Source organism: Perca fluviatilis, chromosome 16 (genome assembly GCF_010015445.1).
Source record: "Perca fluviatilis chromosome 16, GENO_Pfluv_1.0, whole genome shotgun sequence".
NCBI lineage: Eukaryota > Metazoa > Chordata > Actinopteri > Perciformes > Percidae > Perca > Perca fluviatilis.
Window position 1 is genome coordinate 21,753,198 of NC_053127.1, and position 17,567 is coordinate 21,770,764.

The following is a 17,567-nucleotide window of genomic DNA, read 5'->3' on the forward strand; positions in this document are numbered from 1 at the left end:
TTTCGCAAGGCACTGTAGGTGTGAAAACGCCCTAAGTCTGCTGTTTTGTACAAAGTAATTTTTGTAAAAAAAAAAAACCTGTTAAAATATGATCTGTTGTAATGGTCTGTTAACGTATTTTAAAAACACAAAAGTACACGTTACATAAATTGTAATCTGAAATGTATGGCTCGAGAGTATGGCTTATTAAATGAAATATAACACCTAATAAGACAAAATATATATTAAAACAAAAATTAACAAGTCACAACATTCAAATAAATCACAGACTTAAATTGCACTCATTTCACGTTTGCGAATCATACATTACATCAAACATTTAAAGAAGTGAAAAGAGAATATCCTATTGACAGTCAGAGAAAGTTGACCAATCATATAGAAAGTTGAATTTGTAGTTTAATACGATATAATGAGTTATGATTTAAGGTTGTATTTAGGTGAAATATCAACAAGCAAATGGTCTTTTGAAAGTTTGTAAGCCACTGAAAGAAAAAAGTAAATCTGAATTTCTATAGTAAGACTGCAACCTGCCAGAAAATGGTTGTAGCTGTCAACAGCCTGGTGAGCTGTTTTACATAGTTTTATATTTTGACTATAACGATGTGGAGAATATAATTCAGGAGATGGAATGTAGTTGAGGAATAATGACAATTTTCAATATACTGGTGATAGTGGTAACTTTGCACAGACCAACACCCTCCAACAGAGAGTGTCAATCTGAACACAAGCCCATAGCATTTACAGAAAAGTATTAGGTTTCTGGCTATGTGGGTATTATCCGAATGGAAAAGAAATAAAGGCATGTTGTACACTGTAATAACAATGTTATGAATACACATGCAAGAGTAGTAACAAGCCAAATGATCCTGAAAAAGCTTGGGAACAAAAAAGTACTCCAACAGTTGAATACAGGCATGTATATATTGTACAGTGGACCTACGATTCATTGCTGACTGACAAGATAGGATCACTGTTTAGGTGCAGGTGGGGGATCGGGGGCACATTTGGGTGAAGGTGCTGTTGTGACTACGACTGTGGACACGGATTTCGGGGAGCCTGTTGCCATGTGCTGCTGGAGCTGCTGCGCCTGGACCGTCTGGATGCGAACCTAAAAGGAGAAAGACAGATAGTTAGCCTTAAGCTGCTCTGTGTTTATTTAACTGGACCATAAAGCAGCTGGTTTGATTGAATGGGTGTCACTATGAAATACTTTATCATTTGCAACACCAAAAAAAGTGTAATTTAAGCTAACCTGCGTGGCCTGTCCTTGCTGCTGAAGCTGCTGGAACTGCTGTGCTGTGACAAAGCTGACCGGTTTGTTCCCTGCGATCAGCTTGGTGCCAGCAGGCATGGTGGTTAGGATGATGTTCCTGCCCAGACTGCTGATACTGCTCAGAAAAGAGAGGAAATGAACAAAAACAGGTCACCATCCCAACTAACAGCTCTAGAGAAGGACCATGTAAAGAAAAAAAGACAATACATAATACAATAAATATATTTAAGAGAATCCAAAATGTATGCTTCTGCCACTACAGTGTAAACTAAATATAAACAATAGTTGCAAGGTAGTTGCCTTCACCTGATGATGAAGGCCCAATAGAGCTTAAACCTCAAAGCATTGAATCTCACAGCACATGAAATAAAATATATAATGAAAATACCTAAATAATACAATCTTTACAACTAATTTTACATTTTATCTTTACAATCAAATTTTCTATTCATTTTATCTGGAAAATGTCTAAAAAAGAGAGTGCAGATGATGAGACTCACTTTGTGTTAAGGCTTCCTTTCACAATCGGTGTGGTCACAACACTTTTGCTCTTCAGTGGTTGGTTCAGGACAGAGAGAGGCACGGTTATCCGTGCGGGTAACTTTCCCTAGTGTTGTCAAAACAAGAGGATTGTTCCTGAGTCATGGGATTTTCAGAATTGATTTCCTAGACTTAAGTAAGTTCCTCATTGATGGATTCTTTCATGAGAAAACTATGCAAATTAATAAATCAACTATTAACAGAGAGGCATTTGTCAAGAAGAATACAGTAATTTAAATCAATCCGATTTTTTTTTATATAGCACTTTTAGTGCATGTAAATGTAGCACATTCAACTGCAACTCAAATGACCACTTATAAACACATTTAATTTCCCTTTTGTCTTTGGGAGTGCCGTTTCTATCTGTTATCTCATCTCAGATCACATCAAAAGCATATCTTGAGTTGTTTGACATAGGCAAAAGTGAGCTGTTTGTTGGAAGTTTGCTTTACATACAGTATCATAGCTGACTGTGGTTGCATGCATCCCTTTACTGTAGGGGCTGATGCTTTTAAATTTCTACTACTTTATATCCCATGACCTAGGCGAGTGAAAAACACTTGGTTGAACCTGCATTACAATATAACACTTATTATATGATATGATATGATATAATGGTTTAGGAATATTTAGGATTTCTGGTGTACCATATCTGTAATCATATTAAATAACATACATTTTTGAAGGGAATGATTGCCAAAACTTAACAAAAAAACTTGCAATTTCCTTCAAATATATAGAGAAACAGAATCATTTCCTTACCGTTTGTGTAGTAACCACTGTAGCTGGGACCTGCCGCACAGTGGCTGTAGCAGTTCCTAGTGTCAGAGGTGAGCACGAGACTCCAGGAGCCACTGTGATCCCCTTAGCACCAGCCACAACACTGGCAGCCATGGTCACGATATTAGCACATGTAGACGCTGTGAGTGTTTTACTGCCGGTGGTGGTTGTCATCGTGATGGTCTGACCCTGTTTCTGTGGAATAACACCAAGGCCTGGCATTATACGAATGGTGGCACCACTCTTGTCAGGGGAGGTCATGCTGGAGAAGGTCCTAGATTTTTGGTCAGCCATGGTGACAGCCAACGTGGGCATCAGACGTATTGCTGTGTCTCCTGCAGCCTTTAACAAGTTAGCGGTAACAGGGCCTGCTTTGGTGGTCTGTACTTCCCCTGTGCAGGATGTAGCACTGGAGGCAGAGGAAGGTGAAGGGTGGGGCGGTGTCACATGGAGAGTTGCTGATATGCTCTTGCTGCCTGTAGTGGCACTGCTAAGGAAATCAGGGGTGAGTTTGACAGTTGCAACTGGGGATTTGGCAAGAGTTGCCATCATATCTGGAGTGATCCGCAGCACCGTCTGGCCTTTTGCGTCTGTGGTGATGGAGGACGGTGGAAGACGTAAGACATCTTTACCCTGGATGCGCAGATTTGTAGCCGTTATTGGAATTCCTGCTCCTCCGGTCTTCATTCCCAATTGGCCTGTGATGGACACCTTAAAAGAAAAAAAATGTAACATACCAAAAGATTAATCTTGTGATCATTAACATGGCAAATTACATTTGTTACTTATTTAAAGGATAGAGATTTTTACTATTATTGTCAGCTCCATAACCTGCAGACTTTTTTCTGTTGAGGCCAGATTTCCTATGCAGGACAGAGGCTGAACCAAACAGAACTGAAAGACTTATTTCTGCCCTTGTACTTTTAAGTATGTCTAAGTTACTTACTCATTAAAATTTGGCATTGAGTATTTAAGGAGTACAATTTGTCTATCTACTTGTAAATAACTGTTTGTAGTTTGAGGGCATGGCTACCTCTACACATTTTAAATCTGTGCAACAACCAACTTCCAACCTGGTGGAGACATTCTTACTTCTTAAGTCAAGACTGTTCAGGAAAGCCTAACTGGCCAAATATCCCAGTTGAAACAAACTGGTTCACCTGTTTGATATTCGGGCTGGTGACTCCTTGCAGCATAGCAGGGGAAACAGGGTTGTTAGCCGGGCTACCAGGTGATCTGGCTTGAGGTTTGGCCACAGCTACAGCAGACACAGACAGGGTGGTCGGCACGTGGACTGGACTACTGGCAGACTGACTCCTCAGAGGCACAGAAACCACTGCCTATTGATATAGATAATAAACACAGACAGAATTATTATGCATTTGCAATATGCAAAAACAACAAACACAGCTCTTCATCCGATTACCTGTGAAATGCTCTTGGCTGACATTGACACCGGCATCCTGATCTGGTGAGGAGTCTGATGTACCAGCGTGGCCTGCTGACCTCCTACCGAAGAAACCAGACCAGGCTGAGTGGAAACAACCCGCACCTGAGGGAGGGAGCCTGCCGCCAGGTGACTCACTATCCGAGCCGCGTGTTGGGATGTGACTGGCTGTGAAACTGGTGGACAAGCCTGACTGGTGGGTAAGATGGTTCCCAGCTGGGGCAACGAGGGAGGGGACACAAGAAGAACACTGGGAGAGCGAGATGGGGCAAGAGAGGAGAAAAGCCTATTTCAAATTACACAGATATTACACAATATTAATAAGAACAACTCTTGTGTCACACTGACCCTGTGCTGGTTTTGATTGTATCCGGGACTCCGGTCTTTGTTGGCGTGGTGGTTGTGCAGGGTAAGGGCGACATAGGGGTTCCAGGTGTGTTTGGGGTAGGTGTTGTTGGGGTTGGTGACATGGGATTGGAGCCTATATCCTGTCCTGCCTCCAGACATCCCGTGGTTTTACTGCTTCCGTCTTTACTTCCGGACTTCTAAAACATTAACAGGAAATTGTTAACCAACACGTTGCTCTCAGACACTGATAAACAACAACTTAGAACTCTAAGTGGGAAAACAATAACTTCCGCTACAGTAGCGCAACTTCCAAAGTGTTTTCCACACAGTAAATAGTGTATGTTTTACATTGTGTGCAGCTAGGTGTAGTTTCTGCAGTCAAATGGAGGCAGTGGACTCACAGGCTTAGATGCAGGTTTAGGTTTCTGCTGTAGGGCTTTTCTTGCTTTTGCAGCAGCAGCTTGAGCCTGGTGGATCCTCTCTGGATGAAAGAAACAAACATGGAAATTAACATTTTTCCAAATCCTAAATACAAGGAGCATATACATATATAGACACTTTGCTCATCTCCATGTGAGTGCAATCTCACTATGGTAAAAAAACAAGGTGATAGAAGAATAAAGGAATAAAAGGTTGAACATATTCTAATTCTACACATCCATGGTTTAAAACCACACAAATTATTAGAATTATATCAACCAACCAGATATACAGGGGTTATTAGGAAATTAAGTAAATCTTCTAGTGGATAATCAAACTAGAAAAAAAGGCTCCTTGTTGGCTGTTTCCAATCAAAAACTACAGGATTAGAGATCTTTACACTTCTGAACAAACTTCAAAAAGGTGAACAGCTAAACCATAAAGTCAGGAAAATGGTTTCTTACCAAACTCCTCTTGACTGCGACTGCGGTGCAGGTAAATCCAGAGCTTGCGTCCTATGTCATACTTTACACAGGGGTCTTTCTCATAGTGAAGTCTATCCAGAGCCCCACTGACAACTGTGTTCACCTAAATGGCAAAGAAGACAATAACTTAAAGACTGCAGGCCAGTGTAAGGTACACACAAGTCACTCTGCCAGAGTAAGCTGAATGACAACAGAAAAATTTTATATATATATATATATATATATATATATATATATATACACACACACACACACACATACATATATATATATATATATATATATAGTGCTACTCATAAGTATTCATACCCATGCTAAAGTTGACTAAAAAGAGGAATTAAAAAAAAAAAATCATCTTTTGGAAATTGATCTTAATACCTTAATTAAAAAAATAGGAAAAATCCGACATTTTAAGGACACCAATTTTTTTTGTGAATGAATAATGTATTGTAAATAAATAAATGTTCTTCCTTAAAATACAGGGGCCATAATTATAAAAATAGCCCCACATCATCACATACCCTTCACCATATTTCACAATTGGCATGGTTTTATTTCAGTTAGCCTAATAGCTGGTTTGATTTGCATTGATATGGATCTTATCTCAGTTAGCTATTAGGCTAACTGAAATAAAACCATGCCAATTGTGAGATATGGTGAAGGGTATGTGATGATGTGGGGCTATTTTAATTCCAAAGGCCAAGGGAGCTTTACCAGGATGCGTAGTATCCTGTTTCCATGAAATAACTGGCCTTTAAAAATGGGAATTATGCACCCATTACTCATCTATGGGAATTTAACATAGGGGTATGTATAATTATGGCCCCTGTATTTTAAAGGAAGAACATTTATTTATTTACATTATTCATTCACAAAATAAATTGGTGTCCTTAAAAGGTCGGATTTTTCCTCATTTTTAATTAAGGCATTAAGATCAATTTCCAAAAGATTATTTTTTTATTCCTCTTTTAGTCAACTTTAGCATGGGTATGAATACTTTTATATATAAAAAATATATATATATATATATATATATATATATATATATATATATATATATATATAAGTAAATAAATAAATAACACACCTGTGCACTGGTAACATCTGGAGCAAGAAACTGTGAGTCTTTCAAAAGTTCACAGATCTCTGCCCTCGTTCCTTCTCCATTGGGTAACCTGGCTGCTGCATCCCGCACTATGGAAGAAAGTGGTTGGAAGTCAGAAGTGTCCGATTGGTTTCCTTTGCACACACTGAAAACTGATTCTCTACAGCCTGACAAAGGAGTCAGAGTAAAACAGAAGGCCTAACCCAGAGAGAGAATGGTGACATATGGTGGTCGGTCCGAGCGGAGCAATGTGTGCTCCCTGGCTTTGTTGAGAGACATCTCCTTATCAAACACCCCTTTAACAGGCCCCACCACAGATTCAAAGCCGTGCATCCTAAAAGTGAAGGCTTTATGTGGCTGGTTGTATCGCTGCTGCTCCTAATAGAACAAAAAAAGTATGTATGTAAAACTTAGTACGTTCATGTCCAGGCAAAATGTTGTAAATAACAAAAAGATTCCAGCAGCACAAACAAACCTGGATTTGAAACACTTGTCTCTCATCTCCAGTACTGGGCCGCACCACATAATCAGTTGAGCTGCTTGGTTAAAGATATTACACTGTTAACTTCAACAACCACGATATTGTAACTCAAACTGCTTTATTATGTTAATGTCAGGCTACAAATAACTATTATCTTTATCAATAGTTAAACTACTGATTTTTTGATTGAGCAATTAACTATTTGCCATCTAAAATACACAAAATTAGGTTAGTAATAAAGGCATCCTTAGTCCTACCGACAACGCAAAAAACAGTAATCAATTAATTTACAGTCAATCAGCTAGTTAATTAGTTACACTTTTTTGTGATTTTATCACGTATGCAATGCCTTATAGATCGCTGAATCTTACACTCTCGGTGTGGGAGAAGTCATCTCTTGCATGTCTTCATTTTCTGTCTGTGGAAGACAGAAAAATCCCGTTTACATTTTGTCACAAATAAAAAAAGCAGTGTTAAACATAGTAAACAAAAATAAAGTAGCATAGCATAGTACAAACTGCAGAGTCATTGCTGAAACTGTACCTGTAATATAATAATTGTACTACCTTGATAACTAAATCTTTGGAGTCCAGCCACAGCTGACAGAGTGCACTGAGATCCTTCTCTGTATCCTGAGTGGGGCCTAAAAATAAATGATTGACTTTAATCCTCAAGAATACAATCAGCCTGAATACCAAGCACTGCATTAATCAGGGATTTTAATAGCTGCTTCCTCTTACCAATCCACCTCCACTGCTGAGAGTCATCAGCAAATTCCAAAAATGGAGAAAAGCCACTGGGGAGTGCCATCATCCCATCTGATTAACAAAGATGACATACAGTACATGAGTAACATGGGGTGGATAATAAAGCCTGAACATTTCAGCGTGACCACAGCTAGTTACCTTTAGTCTCTCCTGCAAGAAACTGCAAGGCTTGAAGAACCAAGTCAGACCAACATGGGACAGATGAAAACCAAACGTTGAGACAGCTGGCTGGAGAAGACTGCCACATTTGAACTTTCTCCTCTAACTGACACACAATGACAAACATCACAATGTAGGCCTTATGTGTAGACGGAACTGTGATCGATTTTATAATATGTATGTGAGACTAGGTAATGAGTGCATACCAGTGAAGTGCTGTTAAGGGTTTCTGCCCTTAAGATGCTCTCCAACAAGCTGAAGAAACTGATAGCTATTTCTTCAACTGGAACCGGGCTGCTCTGAGACTCTTCTACAATTCTGCAATAATGGTATGGTTCTTTACATTAGTCTTTGATTACAGGAGACCCACTGAAAATATACATATTGTCACGGCACGATCTTCCTATGGGCTGTTCTGCATGGCTGTCAGGCTGGGTAGGAGGGGCTTACATGGTCACAGAGACTGGGAGTTTACAAAGGGGAAGACTGGGAGCAGCTGCGGGAGATGACAGTTTGAGGATCGGACTTTCAGGAAGAGATGCTGTTGCTGATTGTCGCGACAGAGATCCCTTTTCCCCCAATTAAGTTGCGTTAACGTTATTTGTCCGCGTCTTTAAATGTCTAAAAATGAACTGTCAATGAATCACCGAGGCTAACCAGCGTCGGAGGACGGAGAGCGGGCTGACCAGGTGACGGAGCGGAGCAGCACCGGGCAACAAAGCGACAGGTAGGCCCATTTCACCTTACCTTTAGCCTAGCGCTTATCTGTGGAGATTCATAAATGCACGGACGGCCAAACTCTGGAAGACCCTAGACAAGTAACGATAGTATCAAGTTTTCCCAGGGTTGTGGTTATGCCGTGACAATATACACACACTATTCTGTAGGTATTTTTGACACCAGTGTGGCACTAGACTCACTCCTCCTTGATGTTGGGCAGTGGAGTAGATGGTGTGTCTGGCAGGGAGTTGATGATGCTCGTTGGTGGAGCTGTTGGGGTGTCTGAAGGTGCGAGAATTTCACAGGGATCCTCAGATTCCACTTTTATTGTCCTCATTTTCTTCTTCCTTCTCTCATCCTTTATCTTCTTCTTAGGCAGAGACAGATCAAAAAGCGCTGCAAGAAAAAAAGGAAAGGATACAACCTATCAACTGTATGTCATGAAATCAGGGAAAGCAAGACTTTGGCTTAAGATTTACCATAATTCTTTTACTTACGCACAGTCCCCTTCCGACCAATATTTGCTCTTGAAAGTATGTCTCCAAGGTGGAGATCAGATGTCATCAAGTCTGGATGATCCTGAGTAAATCAATCACTAATGATATACTGTACAAATTAAGACAAAACCATATCTGTGTCTTTAACTCCTGACACCACTTACTGGCTGTCGCTTCCTCTTCTCCCGATGGTTTTGCAGCATGGCTTTTAAGTCCCGCTCCCCTAGTTCTATTTTTTCTGTGACAAAAATAAAACACCTTTAGACATTATATTTGCTGTATTTAAACATTTGAGGAACATCATCCTTATATGGCAGAAATAACTGACCAGTAGTCTTCATGTCTTGGGTGGAGAGGCTGGGAAGAACTCTGAGCGAGACAGTGGATGTAGGAGAGGGGGGTGATTGGGGTGCTGGAGTCCATGATGATATGTCTACAAGCATTATGCAATAAGACTCTCATTAGTGTTCCCAAGCTTATTATTAGAGAAATGCTTAGAAAAAAGGTATCATTATCGGCAGTTAAGCTGATGAAAGAACAGACTGACCATCATCATCAGATGAAGCATTGCTGTCTCCACACTCAGTTTTGACCTCCTTTAATATGCGGCTCAATCGTCTTCTCACCCTTGGCTCCCGCATTTCAACATGAGTCTTGGTCGGTAACTTTCTTTTTGGTGGAAAGTCCAGACCATTGTGAACCGCAAACTCCAGCAGCTCCTACAAAAAGAAGACGCATTAAGACTAACAGCAAAAGGCCATGTGCCTTGTACCTCAAACTTTAAAAAATACCTTTCTGGAGACGAGGACGTGCTTCAACATTTTGTGGTAATATTGCTGAAGGGAGTACAACTGTCGCTTCCTCTGGGACTTGGCACACAATTGTCTGTACTTGACCACCTCAGGATTGAAGTAACCATCTGGGTTGAGATAATGAGTCATGATCAGGAAGTTCTTCAAAAATGTACTCAGCATGATAAAGTTGTGTGTTGGTGGGTAAATAAGTGGATAACTAGGAAATCACCTCTGAATTGTTTTTGTGCAAGATAAAGGGGATTTCCAAACTTAAAGTTTGTGTTGTTGAATAGGTCACGGATGGTGCTGTCTTGCTCAGCAACATTGTTGTCAGGAAACTGTGGCAAAAACTGACGAAGGTGCTGCCTCTGGGAATCTGACAGTACTTCACTCCAGGTGCTTTCACTCATCACAGAGAAGAAAATGTCAGGCTAATGAAAACAAAAAGGTAAACAGCAAAAATGAATGCATCGTCTACATTGTGTTTGAACACACGAACAATCGTAAAAAGTAGAAAAGAGCAGCATTTCATCACTGAGCGCCTGATAACTCACGTCCTCAAGTAGGTCCTCTGGGAGGTTCAATCTACAGTTCCCCAGCATGCATTCCTCTGTGATTTGTCCATCGTTTTCCTCTTTTGGATCGAGAGGGTCTGTAAGCATGTGGGTGAGGGCATCCATTCTTCTCCTGCGTACCAAGCTTTAAGCCTTTCACACAGAAAAAACATGGCTAACGTTACACACAAAACCTCGTTTCAATCTGTGGACGGCCGCCAACCGATGCGTTTGCTTTCAGTGATTCTTGCAAACCATGTTGTGCTTTATAGTTTGGGAATAATCTGGTAGTTCAGTGCTACAAACGACATGAACATTTGCAAGCATTTACCAATGTCAAAACATTAGCCACTTTGTACAGTAGCTAACGTAGCGCTGCTTTGCGAGCTAAACTACCAGCTAAGTTAGCAAAAGAGCCAGGTAACAATTGGATTCCGGTTTTAACACAAACATACTATTACTGTTCGATATTTTGGCAAATGTGCTTATTATGAATAAGTTGATATTGCTGGTTAAAAACGGCTAATAGCTCTTACCTGACACTGCTTTGTGTTTTGGAAATAAAGGGGGGAACTATTTTACCGACGTACCGTTTTCTTCTTCTACTGAAATTGGATGACACAAACCCGCCGCGCGTTTCACTCACTGCATATGCGTTTTACTGCCCTCCACAGGAAATCAATAAGTATGTATACATAAAACTGTAAAATGATGCAAGTTAATGCACACATTAACACGTTATAACTTCGTTTCTTTTAACAGTTTGCTTTTTATTTATTGTACTTAGTATGATAAGAGACGGGTTAGAACTAGTAATATAGCACATTTGGTTTTATTATTCATAACTTTGGGCCAGAGAAGAATATAATTTTTATTTAACACATTAAATCATTCACACATTAGCTAGCTAGCTAGCTAAACCTTGAAAATGAGTTAGAGCTAATGGTAGCAAGAGAACGTTATTGCTTTTTTTCTCTACATTCTTTAACTTATTTTCACGTTTTCAGAAACTCACATAATGCACAGGAGAGACGAGCTTATTTTACAGCAAGAGCGGGAGCAGTTGAAAAAAGGAGATGTTGTGCACATCCATGTCGCTGCCTATGCAAACTTTCTCACTTTGAAAAGTCAAGAGCAGGAGCAGACAATATACAGTCTATGGAGCAGACCATGGATGTAGCTAGCAGACATGCTGACAGTGTTCCCAGGGATGGCTAGTAGTTTAAGCCATTTAGCGTTAGCATTCGTTTGTTTTTATTCTCATACACACATGCATTTTATGCTGAAAAATAATGCAATATCTCATTTATTAGTTTAGTCTTATTACAGTATATTTAAAATAAAAACAATACATATAATAACTGATAAACAAAGTAGATAACGTTAATAAAAATACAAGTATTTGTCATTGAACAACACAATATATATCTATCTATATATATCTATATCTTTCTATCTATCTATAGCTATATATATATATATATATATATATATATATATATATATATAGTATATTTAATGTATATACTGCACATGTCCTGGAAGTTTTACAATGGAAAAAACACTGTTAATACAGTCCCTTATTTAACATATGTATGGCATTATGAGAGTTATTTGTTATATTATATCTCTATTTAATTATCTTATGTTAGTGCCATAACTTATAATGTAACAACTTAGTGCAACACAATGGTCTAGATACCTCAACAGGAACATTTGAATTGCTGGTTCAGCTTTGTCAGCTTGCTCCACCTCTTTATGATGCTGTAATGAACAGGAATGAACAGTTAAGCCCTCTGCCTCATACCACAGCCAGAGAGAGGCACAGGACTGCCCTTCAGAAACCTTCACCAACATTGTCCTGCCTTATGTGGTGGGCTTAGGCACCAGGAGTTACAGAACTAAGATATAAACATTTTCCCATTTTCCTCAAGGTTTCCTTTTAATGCCTTTGGAGAATGGCAGAAGGTGCAGATGGAGAGGAAGAGATTCAGTTCCTGCGCACGGTAAGTGATGCTGTCTGCCTCTTCTCAAAAAGTATTAAAAAAATGGATTGAGTCAATAATGAACAGTAATTAGCCTTTTGTGTAATGAATTGTTGCTTCATAATAGATGATAGACATTTACTGTTGGGTAACTTTCTTTACATAGACTGAGCACAGATTGCCAAGGACAGGTGGCTGCTTTGGTCTGCATTGTTATCTATTTATATCCTTTTAGGGTTCTTGATATATTACTGCTTTGTCTCAAATAAGAAATCTTCTGGTGACAGTTAATACATAGACATAACAGATTACCAAAAACATTTAGATACAGTTACATGAAAGTATTATGACATTTTGACAGGGATCAATTTACTTTGATGACAATTAGGACAATTTAACATTTCATTTGAATAAAAATCCACGAAAGACAGAGTTCAGTTCTGATTTCTATGAGTAAGTTGTGTAAGAGGCAGTTTAGTCTATTTGGGAATTCAAACAGATCCATCCTAAAGCAAGATTGGAGGCAGCCAGACTCATTTGATGACAAAATAATGCTGGAACTAATAATTCATTAATAGTGAATGGTAGTATGAACTAGTGGGCTTAATTGTACAAGAGACACAATGTCCTGTCGATATAACCATGTTTGTTGCTTGATGTTGTTCCAGATTAAATATGTGGTTCTGTTGTTTTTTTTGCTTTTGTAGAGAATGAACATAGGAATGATTTAAGTATTCTGGGTAGTTTGCTATCATTTGTATTTGTATCAATAGTCTATGTTCCTTAGACTTGTCCTTTATCTCAAAAGGTATAACCACCCATTTCCATAACTTTTTTAGAAAGAAATGTCATTTCACAGGTTGCAGTGTCCCAAACCTAAATTGTTTGATTTGTGATTACTCAGGGACTTATTTGCCCAAACATCATGTAATATGCACTTACTTTGTGGCTCCTTGGAAATAAATGGCTGGCAAAGATGGTGGTCATCTCTTGCATATAACTTATTATCTGCTGTTTGCGATACAGTTCTGTATGTAACTATTTGTAAACCAGCATGACGTGACATTGGTAAACCGCTTACTGTGCATGTCCCACACCAAAATTGAATATGAGCACATTTGTTCTCAGGTCCATTGTAGGCCCAATTTGTGATTTAGGTAACATCCATTTTTAATATAAATATCTTGCTTAGGGAGTTTCAGTACATTTCAAAGTTTAAATTTAAAGTTTAACATTTTGATTTTAAATTACATGTTATAACATATTAAGTTTAAATGTAGTTTATTTTTGCTGCATTACTCACCGCTGAGCTATCAGATTTCCAGTTTAGATCTCTGGGCCAAAGTCTACAGAAGGGCATTGTGGCCTTGCAAGTTGTCTTCTGTATGTATCACTATTTATTTGGATAGTCAGTGTTGATACTCAGCTATTGTATAAGTATGAACTCATTCAAATTCTAATGTTTTCTTTTACACATTTAATCTAGCAGCTAGATCTAAAAAGCACATTTCAGTTGGCATTGCCTTATGGCTTGTAACACCGCACTAAAGTAAAATATGTTAACAATGTGTCATAAAGTTACTGTCAGTCTATAGCTGTTCACCCTGAACTCAGAGTTCTATATATACTGTGTGAAGATTAGCAGGTTCAAAGCTTGGCCCATTTCAGCACCTGCTTACTTCAGTCCATGTGGGAACTTTACTCCTAAAGTAGTACTAGAAATGTTTGTTATCAGATGCTGGTTTCAAAACATGTCATTTTTCTATAGTAGTTCTTACATGGCAAATCTAGCAAAAACATTGGAATTTGAGATAAATACCCAGCTGCTAGCCTCATGTTGTCATGTTGCATCTGTCTTTCAGTCTGTCTGCCTGTCCGTCGGTTGGTGTGTCTGCCTGTCGACACATTCTTGTCAACACTGTAAATTAGGAACAGAACATGACAGAAACTTGATACTTTCTTCTGTCATATGCTATGGTAGAATTTTACTCTAGTAGTTTGCTGTCAGATGTATTTAACTTCAATATAATGTTTGTTGTAAATTATTAGGAAACTACTGACTTGACTTTCATGTCTACTGTACAGGATAGGTATTTCATTGTTATTGTTTAGTCAGATATTTGAGTAGTCCATGTGTTCAGAACATGAGATAGATGAAAAGGAAACAGACTGCACCAACACCCCTTTTACAATATTTCAAACTTACATTTACTTATGGACAATACACATTCTCTTAAATATATTTTATATTTATTTTTGCAGAATTTGTTGCCAGTTTACAGCTTCAGAAACAAGTATAAGGCACGAATTACATTAAATTACACAATAGTTTAACCCAAACACACAATTGATAACTATGTTGAACTCTTCGCTAAAATAGCATTTGTTACTTACTGGTATGTGCCTTGATTATGGGTATGCATGAACCAGAAGCATTTGCAGATAAAAAAAACATAAACAGCTGAGCATGAACTTTTGAGCTGAGGTGAATTTTGAATATTCCTCTTCTCAGCAAGCTGACTAATTCTATCGAATCTGTGCAATGTGGGCCATTTATTTCCTGGCAGTCAAATCCTAAATATCTGTTGCTTTCCAGAAGGAGATGTGTGAACAGCAGGTGCAACAGCCTAAAATAGAGATCTGAGGGGGAGTGGCTGGTGTCTTGGAGCCAGAGAGGTGGGGAGATTAGAGCTGTGCCAGTGACAGGCACAGAGAAATATATAAACAGGACAAAAACAACTGAAGGTTGAGAAAAGTTGTGTAAGGAAACAGCTGTTTTTGCAGGTTATTTAATTTCATGCATAGTCTCAAGTTTCTGTTATTTATGTTGGCCTCAATGTTGTCTCTCTGATTCAAGGTTTGGTTGTCAAAACTGAATAATGTATGTGGTGAGATACGGTCAGACATCTACACTCTGTGTTCCTTTGTTAACTGGTCCTTGGTACGTAGCCACCTCTAAATTAGTTTTACTTGTAATGTCACCCTTCACAAATATAGTAGAGTTTGCGTCATATGGATTTGACCTTTTGATTCCATCAGAGTCATGAATGGCAAGTTTAATAGGCAAACCCATGAAATGTAAGGCATAATGCAATCTAAGATTTGCTGAATCCATTAAAGGGAAACTCCATACATTTTACACATCAAAGTCTATTTATAGGTCCGGGAGAGTATTACAGTACAGCATATGTGAAAACAGTTGTCAAAAGCCTTTTGTGGCTCCAGAGGGAGCTGCTCAAAGTCTGACAAATTGCATCAAGTGATGTCATTTGAGGCACTACTAGCATAAAACACCTGAATCCGAACTGTCGTCAGTTTAGTTACATTGTGGGTAATGTAGGCGTCAGGTTTTGACAAGGAAGAAGAATGAATAGACAAAAATAGCAATATGCTAACGACATTGTACATTTATCCTTGTTTTTTAAAGGTTATTGTTCTTTTTGCATTGTCCCTGTTCAAATAAAGAAACATAACATAACAAAAGATGATGTCTCTGGTTCTGCTGCATTTATTTTTTTAAACTTTTGTTTTAGCTGTTAATTGTGAGTCTGACAATGTTATAGGAGTGCAATGTTAATTGGTGTAGCATTCCTTTAAGATTTAAGTTCTGTAGCATTAGAAGATATGTAGTTCTCCTTTTGACAATTCTAATATGGTCAATCAGAATTGGTATAGAAAACCTTTTTACGGTAAGTTTAAGTTTATGTGTTTTTTACTTAATTAATTGTTCCAGGTCTCCATCTCAGGTTTCCCTCAGACAATTCCTGCTGGGGACCTTTGTTGCATGTCAATCCCTCTTGCTCTGTCCCCATGTTTTCCTGTAAAAATCCCCCTGAAAACTCATCCTATTTCACACTAGACTTGTATTGTTTTTGTAGGATGATCAGGTGGTGCTGCAGTGCACTGCATCTATTCTTAAGGAGCAGATCAAGCTGTGTCTGTCATGTGAAGGATTTGGGAATCGTCTGTGTTTCCTTGAGACCACCTCGAACGCTCAGGTAGTAAAAACATGGGTCTTAACAGTGCTCTAAGTGATGTGACGCGTTTTTTAGGCTACAACATTTTTTGTCACATACAGCAAACATCTCCTCACTATCCTTTAGCTGCCTGTCCCCTGAACACACTGTACACGGTTGGCACAGTTTGTTTTTGTTGCAATTTATGGAGCCTGGGCTGTCTACAGAGACCGCGTTCTTTTACAGTGTGTTCAGGGGACAGGCAGCTAGCAGATAGTGAGGAGATGTTTGCTGTATGTGACGAAAAATGTTGTAGCCTAAAAAACGCGTCAGATCACTTAGAGCACCTTTAATGCATTTTATCTAATTTCTTTGAGAATTTGAGTTTCTACTATTCACCAGGTTTACTAGTTGTCCTGTGTTTCAGATTGTCCCTCCAGACCTTGCAATCTGCTGCTTCATTTTGGAGCAGTCCCTGTCTGTGCGGGCATTACAGGAGATGCTGTCCAACTCTTCTGTGGATGAGGTAAGTCACAATTAGGGGGGAATTAGTCCTCTAGTATTAATAATTAGTACTAAATGTGTATTGTTCATTCAACTGAAACTCACTTTGTTTCTTTTCTGACTTGACGGCACATGGTCCTTCACTCTCCCACCTGCCAACATTAGGCTGTCGATTTGGACAAATGGGTATGTTTGCTTATTTTCCCCTGTCACTGCCTGAAACTAAAAGTCCATGTCATATCTGCATTGGAGCTAATTTTCACAACCTCATTAGTGTTATTATGCATACAGTGTTCATCATGCAACTTTGTTTTGTTTTGCACATTTCAATTACATTACAATTAACCAAAAGACATGGTTGTGTTTTTCTTTTTTTCAATCAAAAGAGTATGTTTTTAACTGCTCTTCCTCTCTTTTCATGTTATCTACGACACTACGTTATTATCCCTCTCTTTATGCTGCAGTACTTGAGCTGTTTGACTACTTCTCGCTCACTCACAGACAAATTGGCTTTTGATGTGGGCTTGCAGGAAGACTCCACAGGTAGCTATCAACTTTACTGTCCATTAAGTCCAACACACTCTGATGTAGATTTATGTATTCTAAATCTATTTGTCCGTCACAGGAGAGGCCTGCTGGTGGACCATCCATCCTGCCTCTAAGCAAAGGTCTGAAGGCGAGAAGGTCAGGGTGGGAGATGACCTCATTCTTGTCAGCGTTTCTTCAGAGCGATACCTGGTAACCATGATTTT

The 17,567-nt window shown here is 38.9% G+C and overlaps 3 protein-coding genes across 8 annotated transcripts in view; 2 read left to right on the forward strand and 1 right to left on the reverse strand.

Moving 5' to 3' along the window:
- Positions 1-208: 208 nt before the first annotated feature.
- Positions 209-11,461, reverse strand: nfrkb (nuclear factor related to kappaB binding protein). 2 transcript variants are annotated; one of them, XM_039776802.1, is made up of 26 exons: positions 11,386-11,461; positions 10,371-10,523; positions 10,046-10,247; positions 9,814-9,941; positions 9,570-9,741; positions 9,351-9,455; positions 9,187-9,260; positions 9,023-9,104; positions 8,726-8,921; positions 8,012-8,123; positions 7,785-7,911; positions 7,620-7,697; positions 7,446-7,522; positions 7,251-7,297; positions 6,874-6,934; positions 6,602-6,776; positions 6,381-6,487; positions 5,273-5,396; positions 4,790-4,869; positions 4,389-4,585; positions 4,020-4,290; positions 3,754-3,933; positions 2,576-3,304; positions 1,774-1,880; positions 1,253-1,388; positions 209-1,108 (listed from the first exon to the last, which is right to left on the reverse strand). In XM_039776802.1, the coding sequence occupies exons 2-26, from the start codon at positions 10,494-10,496 to the stop codon at positions 968-970; spliced, it is 3,834 nt and encodes a 1,277-aa protein (XP_039632736.1). In that variant the 5' UTR covers positions 10,497-10,523; positions 11,386-11,461; the 3' UTR covers positions 209-967. The 2 variants fall into 2 exon arrangements, with proteins under 2 accessions (XP_039632736.1, XP_039632735.1); XM_039776801.1 differs by lacking the exon at positions 11,386-11,461 and adding an exon at positions 10,907-11,009.
- Positions 11,004-17,557, forward strand: LOC120544341 (ryanodine receptor 1-like). The gene is made up of 6 exons (XM_039777989.1): positions 11,004-11,055; positions 12,305-12,376; positions 16,234-16,353; positions 16,739-16,837; positions 16,981-17,001; positions 17,441-17,557. The coding sequence occupies exons 2-6, from the start codon at positions 12,329-12,331 to the stop codon at positions 17,555-17,557; spliced, it is 405 nt and encodes a 134-aa protein (XP_039633923.1). The 5' UTR covers positions 11,004-11,055; positions 12,305-12,328.
- LOC120543655 (ryanodine receptor 1-like) overlaps positions 17,466-17,567 on the forward strand; it is a 51,274-nt gene continuing 51,172 nt past the window's right edge. For all 5 annotated transcript variants that reach the window (XM_039776797.1, XM_039776798.1, XM_039776800.1 and 2 more), the window contains exon 1: positions 17,466-17,553. The gene's annotated coding sequence lies outside the window, so the exon portion shown is untranslated. The remainder of the gene's footprint in view (positions 17,554-17,567) is intronic.